Source organism: Parus major, chromosome 24, assembly GCF_001522545.3.
Source record: "Parus major isolate Abel chromosome 24, Parus_major1.1, whole genome shotgun sequence".
NCBI lineage: Eukaryota > Metazoa > Chordata > Aves > Passeriformes > Paridae > Parus > Parus major.
The window spans coordinates 5,968,541-5,975,895 of record NC_031792.1 but is presented as its reverse complement, the minus strand read 5'-3'; the positions used below and the strand labels follow the sequence as shown (position 1 = coordinate 5,975,895).

General features: G+C 49.6%; 1 protein-coding gene across 1 annotated transcript in view; it reads left to right on the top strand.

Annotated features, from left to right (window-relative positions):
• The window catches only part of ETS1 (ETS proto-oncogene 1, transcription factor), a 77,442-nt gene that overhangs the window by 2,356 nt on the left and 67,731 nt on the right, over positions 1 to 7,355 (top strand). Inside the window, exons 2-3 of the mRNA XM_015649874.2 lie at positions 4,846 to 4,928; positions 7,177 to 7,321. Of these exons, the coding sequence (XP_015505360.2) occupies positions 4,846 to 4,928; positions 7,177 to 7,321 (228 nt within the window). The remainder of the gene's footprint in view (positions 1 to 4,845; positions 4,929 to 7,176; positions 7,322 to 7,355) is intronic.

The window sequence follows — 7,355 nt, the reverse complement described above, 5'->3', positions numbered from 1 at the left end:
GCTGACAGGCAGCCCCTGCCCCATCCTTTCCAGCGAGCCGCTCCCCAGCGCTCATCCCCGGCTGTCAGCGCCCTGCAGCTCGGAGGGCGGCCCGGGGGCTCAGATCCTCAGCCTCGCCCCCTCACTTTCCCCGGGTGACCTTATCCCGGCCCTTTAACCTCCTGCAGTGTTTCCAGCGGGTGCAGAAGGGCTGTCTCTGCTCTATTGTTCACCGCAGCACCACCCACCGCCCCGCCCGCTTGCCCTGCAGGAAATCGGGCGCCAATTTTGTAACTCGAAAGTTATAAAAGCGTAAGAAATGTGGGATTTAGCGTGGCCAATGTGTTAGAAGGCATTGTTGCAAGTATCTAAAGCACACTCGCGTCCATTGCTCCGCTCCTGCCGTAGGGATGTGCTTTATCCCGGCGGGGGCCGGGGCAGATGAATGGAAGGAGGTTTCTAAGATGCCAACAGATCAACAACCCCTGCTTCCCCTGGGAAAGGAGCTGGCAGGGGGCCTGGAAAGTGCCCGGCTCCCAAGGGTTAAAGCCCGGCTGAAGGATGTCATTTCCACCGGCTCTTTGCCCCACCCCTCCAAGATGATAAATTATTGCTCGATGCTAAAATGAAGAGGTTGTTACTGAGCAGCTCCGGGCCAGGCAGGCAGTCTGGGGAGGGTGGTGGTGTGGCAGGGGCTGCTGCAGGTTTTTAAAGCCTTGATTCACCTTCTTGAAGCCAGAAATATTTTGGTGGCATTGCTGATGTTGCCCCATCCTCCTGGCTTCTGGTCAGATCCCGTGGTAAAAGAATTTCACGGTTTATGGGGATGGAGGAAAGCTGTGAACAGGGTTTGTGGCTGTCCTGGGTGTGCCACCCTGCAGTGACAGCTTGTGACACACAGCAGTGACATGCCCAGCCCGGGCTGAGGGATGTGGGATGGAGCTGGGTGTGCTGCTGCAGCTCAGAAATTGGGGAATGAGACTTTGCAGCAGAGCTATGGATGGAGCATTAAACTGGGAAACAGAGATGGGACTTGACTCTGCCACTGGAAAGTCACTGTGGCATCACTCCACTTCCCCCTTCCTATCCTTGAAGAACCATAAAGCTAAAACATTGCATGGAAATTCTGTAAAGTGTCTTCATATATTGAATAGACAAAATTCACTTTATTCAAATATCCATTTTTAACTCCTTCCCAACTTCTGCAGGGGTGTTATGTGTGAATCATGAGCACAAACTGCTTTTCCTTTTTTAAACCAAGCTTGGTAATTGATTTAAAATTTAAAAAAATCCCGACCTTGTAAAAGAGGAGGGATGGATGTTGAAATGAAATTAAAATTTTAATTTAGTTAAGAAATGACCCAAGAGTGTAATAGCTTTGGCTGGTACTTGATCAAGTCCCAGAATAAATGCTGGTTCTCCCACACATGTTTTCACAATAGGACAGGAATAATAAGAGCAAACAATAAGACTGAAGTCAAGCTGTTAAGTCATTAAGGATTTTACCAAATGGTTCTGATTCCCCTCTATTTACTAGCAGCTCTCAGCAATGGATTATCTTGATGTAAATCTGCAGTGATTTCCTCTGTATCAGCCAAATTACCTGCCTGGAGAGCTCCAGCCTGGAATGGGGCTCAGCTGAGCTCCCTGACAGCATCCAGGGGAGGAGAGGAACTCTGGGCTCTCATTAGAGGAAGCTGAAGAGAAGCAAAATATCGCTCAGCCATCAGGGAAACTTGCTGACAGTGAGAGATGTTTTGGGCTGTGAAGTAGTTTCCTCTGGGAAGTGGTGGAAGTTCTGTTAAAATTAGCCTGGACAAAGCACAGCAGAGCTCCCTCTGTGCTGTCTCTGCCTCCTCTTTCACCCTGGCTTTTCCAGAGCACAATTATTCCATGTCCAGGATCTGCTCACCCGCCTTTTCCAGCAGGGCGTGTCACCTGCTGGGTGCCATCCCTGCCCATAGTGGGGGCTCAGGATGGTCCCTGCTGGGATTCCTTCTTTGGGGATTCCATGATTCCAGGTCCTTTCAGAGCCTTCAGCCTGTGCTTCTCTGTCCTTTAACCATTGTCACCCACAAAACCTGCATCAGGTTGGGGAACTGGTTTTATTTGTGTTTAACCAGGCCTTCTCTTGAACCCACAGAGATGGGAATGCAAATTGTTGCTGAGTTTTGTGTTGTTTCTGCTCCTCTCTTGTGCTTTTTAACAGCTCAGCTTAGAGGGGAAGAGAAACCAGAAGCAAACTGGCTGAATGTCTTGGAGCTGCTGTCTAGAGATGCTAATTCACCTCTTGCAGGCTGCTGGGGAGTTGCTGGGGCTGCTTTGCAGCTCTGGTTAAATCCTATTGCTATTCCTTGCTGCATGAAGCCTGTCCAGGGTGTCAGGATGGGTTTGGTGCTGCTGCTGTCAGTGCACAGCCACGGCCTCGACCAGCAGCGTGCGGCATCTCGCTGGAAGGTTCAGCCTGAGAAAGATGCAAACGACACCCAGCGAGGCATGAACGGCTCTCGAGAGCTGCTGCGAGCGAGGTGCCTCCATCAAAGGAGAAAAAACCCCAAACCAAACCCCAGCTGCAAAGCAGAGAGCAGAGCTGCTGCTGGGGACTGCTGTTTGCTGTCTGGGGCTGTGACTCCTCGCTCTCCGACACGTGGCTGTCACTGTGGCAGGTGAACAGCCCCCAGCTCTCTCTGGCTCTGTTTCAGTCTGTCTGTCTGTCTTTGTGTGGCAGTGTCAACCTTTGCTTTAGGGTGAGGTCAGCCTAAAGATGAGATGGTTTCCATGTGCTGAAGGTTGGGGTCAGGTGTGTGATGGGCTGGGATTGAGCACCTTGCCCTGAGTTAGGGGATGCCCTTCGTGCCAGGGATGCTCCACCCTGGGAATGCTCGAGGCCAGGTTGGACAGGGCTTAAAGCACCCTGCTCTCATGGAAGGTGTCCCTGCCCATGGCACAGGGTGGAACTGGATGGGCTTTGAGGTGCCTTTGAGCCCAAGGGTTCTGTGCTCACCCAGCTGCAGGGAGGCTGAAGCCAAGGCGTTCCAGTGCCTCCTCAGGGCTGTGCAGGGCGTGCACAGATGCTGAGATTAGTTAAGGCTTCTCAGCCACACTAACTCACACTCGCTGTGGTTTTGGGCACAGCACAAACAGAAACAGCCTGCTGGTTCTTACACCACGTAGGGGTAATTTTGAGTCTTGTGAATTAAAAAAGAGAAGTTTGAAAAAAAAAAAAGATCTGCTGGTGTTCGAGGCAGAGTTAGTAATAAGCAGCAGGAAATGATGATGATAATTTAATACCATGCACATGCAGGTGTTTTGTGTTGGGCCATTACTCACAGGGCACGGGGGAGATGCTCTGGGGGTCCCTGTTTGCTGAGGTGCTGAGTGAGACACAGCCAGAGCAGCTCTGAGCTGCCCAGGGGTGCAACTGCAGAGAGCTCCAGCAGCAGCAAAGCCCCGGGGGAGGGAGCAGAGGGAAGGCTGGGAGAGGATCCCAGGGCCTCCAGGAGATGTTCACGAGTCCAGTGAGCAGTGGAGGCTGGAGGTGACGTGGTTGGGCTGGGGAGAGCTGAGCACAAAACACGTGGAGCACGAGTCTGCTGAGGGAGCTGGGAAGGGGCTCAGCCTGGAGCAGAGGAGGCTCAGGGGGCACTTCTGGCTCTGCACAACTCCCTGGCAGGATGGGAAACCCAGGGGGAGTTCAGGGAACAAGTGATAGGAGTAAAGGAAACAGCTTCAAGGTTGCACCAGGGGAGGTTTAGGTTGGATATCAGGAAAATTTCTTCACTCAAAGGTTTGTCAAGCTCTGGCACAGCTGCCCAGGGCACGGTGCAGTCACCTTCCCTGCAAGTGTTCCAAACTGTGTAAAGTGGTGCTTGGGATTGTGCTGGGCTGGCAGTGCCAGGTTAAGGGTTGGACAGGATGGTTCTGGGATTCTGTTGTAAGATACCTCAGCCAGGTGTTTGCAGCTGCAGTGGTCACTGCAGGAACACAGAGGTGTTCCAGGAGCCAGAGCTGTGTCCTCAGGGAGCTTAAAGCAGCTCCTCCACATCACCAGGCTGGGAACAGCCATTCCCTGGGCTCCAGGGCCCATCCTGCCCAAACCCAGGCTATTCCCCCTCCCTCTTTCCTGCCAGCACCTTGGAGCCACATCCCCAGAGCACAACCAGTGCCCTGTGCTGTCCCTTGGCATCACAGGGAGAGAGGGAGAAACAGCCACAGCTCTGATAACAGAGCCACGCTGCAGCTCCTCCACCTCAGCCACGCTAATGGCTTTTGATGATTAAAAATCCCAGCTAATGGGCAGCTCTGGCAGGAGGACTTGCTCAGAAGAGTGAATCTCATATGAGGAATGCCATGTGGGACTGCAAGGGAGCGATTCAGTGAGGGAAACCTCGCTGCTCATGTGCAAAAACAGAGGATGTGTCCTGAAAACAGCAAAGTTCTTTGTGAGACAGACTGGGCATGACAAAGCTTTCACAGGAAAGGTGTTGATCTCAACAAACTGCCTTTTTTTTTTTCTCTCTCAAAAGAAAAAAATTGGCAACAATTTCCCACCAATTCTCCAGCAAAGGAAATATGATCTCATCTTCCCTCAGAGCAGCTCCCTCAGCTTGCAGGTGATAATTCATTCCCCATTGTAAGGCTCTCCCCTGGTTACACTCCTGCATCTGCGTGCTGTGTTGTTGATATGACCCCTCTAATCACAATATTTCCTATTAATCCAGGTATTTTTCCTCTGAACTTTTCTAGCCTAAACTAATTAAAGGGGACAGTCTGCTCCAAGCTTTGCACAGCTGTGGAAAGCACAGATTTAGCTGGTGCTGTCAGTTTTTATGGCATGGAATCTAATGTCCATCTCCATTCCTGCAGGCACCTCCAAGATGATGAGTTATTATATGGACACAACCATCGGCAGCACAGCTCCTTATCCTTTGGCTCGGCCTGGAATGATGGTAAGGAACAGACAGGACAAGGGGGAGCAGCCTTGCACTGAATGAGAGTGGGTATAGATTAGATTTTAGTAAGAAATTCTCCCCTGTGAGGTTTGGCAGGCCCTGGCACAGGGTGCCCAGAGCAGCTGGGGCTGTCCCTGGATCCCTGGCAGTGCCCAAGGCCAGGCTGGACGGGGCTGGGAGCAGCCTGGGACAGGGGAAGGTGTCCCTGCCATGGCAGGAGTTGGAGTGAGACAGTCTTTAAGTCCCCTTCCAATCTGAATCTCTCCATGACTCTGTAAAAAACAGGAATTGGGGCTGGTTTCCTACCCCAGCAGTTTTCTCTTGGGTTGCTGGGATTCCTCCAGCCCTGACCCAGCTCGATGCTGTCTCCTGAGTATTCAAGGTTTTAGGTAGTTCTGAGCATTCCTGACCTCCAAGTGTTTACCCAGATCTTCTCTGACCCTCCTGAGCCTGCAAAGCTCCCCTGGAAATGGGATCCTGCATCGGATTTCCTGCGCTTGTGTAGGGAGGATTGTCAGGGGAAGCATTGTCCTGCTGCCTGCTCCCCCTGCTGACCTTCACCTGGGATCAGTGGCACCAGCACAGAGCAGGATGGCACTTGGGAAATGTTCTCGTGCCTTTTTGGAGATTTGGGACCACTCTGGTGCTCCCTCTCCCAGGCCAGCTCTGTTCTGTTGGCAGCTGACGAGTGGTTGTGTATGAAAAAGGTTGGAATGTGATCCTGGGACAGGTTGGGCAGGGATTTGAGCCTTTTATAGGAAAATCAGATCCATGTTTATGGAAAATGGATCCATATCTAAATAAATCAGACCTATATTCAGAGAAATCAGACCTCTGTTTAGAGAAATGACATTTCTAATCATTTGTCCAAAGAACTGCTGAGCATTAGAGGTCAGATAAGCTCTGGGCTCACACCTCAGGCTGCACAGAACTTCTGCTAAAACCCAACATTTTCCCCAAATTGGGAAGAAAAGCTCAGCCTGAGCCGTGAAATATTCCCAAAGCAGCTCCATACATTAAATGGTTCCAAGCAAGCATTTGGCTTTTAAATATTGATTCACCATCAAGGAAACCTATTCCCCTGCAGGGAAATGGTAACAATGATAAAATATTCAAACATCCTGCATTTATTTATAGGTATGTGCATGGTATTGTCCTCTTCTAGGGAGACAAACACTTAAATGCAATGTATTTATTATATGGTATATATATATATATATATATATATATATGTGTGTGTGTGTGTCCATGGTAAATATACACATAATATATACACACAGATGCACATAATAAATATGTGTATATATATATAAATACACACAATATATACCTAAATATATATGTATAAAATAGGTGTGTACAAAATAAAATGAAAATTATATCCTGGGATCATTTATTAAAGCTTTGTTCCCAATCTAAACAAATCTATGTTTCTAAATGCCTCTGTATCTATGGCTAATAAATATATTTTCTTTATAGATAAATATATTTTCTTTATAGACTATAAATTTAGCTTCATATACAATAAAAATAAATCTGTAATTTATATTGAGTTATATGGCTGGATTACACAGGTGTGGGTGTATAAATGCTTATCTCACACATATAATCACTACATCTATAATGTATTGTGTGTTAACACATAGTACAATATATGATGTAATGTTTGGGTAATAATACATTATATTATATAAATTATATATGCATCTGTACATTTCATATGAGGTGTATAACTCATATACCCATGTGTGCATACCACATGTATAAACACGTCTGTGGACACAGCAATAAAACCAATATAAATATAAATAACCCAGATATAAAGAAAATAATCCCAAATAACATCCCTCTAAATAGGAAGAGGAACATAAATATGACAGCTGGGGGCAGGCTCTGCCACAGTGCCTGGGCAGGGTTGTGGTTCTGCACCCCCTGGGGACCCCCCACATTTTGGGGGGTTTTGGGGCCTTCTGATGCCTCAAGGTGACATTTCCAGTTATGGGGGCCCTGGCACACAGGGTGTCCCCATGGGCAGCCCCTCAGGCTGGAATCCTGCCTCACTCTGACCTTCACTTTTCTCCTCAGATTGGTTTAAAAAAAGCCCTTTTTGGTCCTGTCCCACCCCCCTCAGCCAGACCTGGGATGTGCCAGAGCAGGACTTGCTGCCCCATTCTGGGGGCAGCCCCACCTCCCCTGCACATTTTGGGGTCATTCTCCCCTGACAGTTCCCCTCTGCTGTTTCCAGAAACAAGGAGTCCCTGCTCCCTGTGAGGATCCCTGGCTGATGTGTGGCTTCCAGGCCTCCTGCTGCCAGCCCCGGCCGTGCTGCCCGCTGTGGGACGAGCCTGCCACGCAGGAGGTGCCCACGGGGCTGGAGCACTACGGCACGGGTAGGACACGGGGGGGACACGGGGGACACGGGGG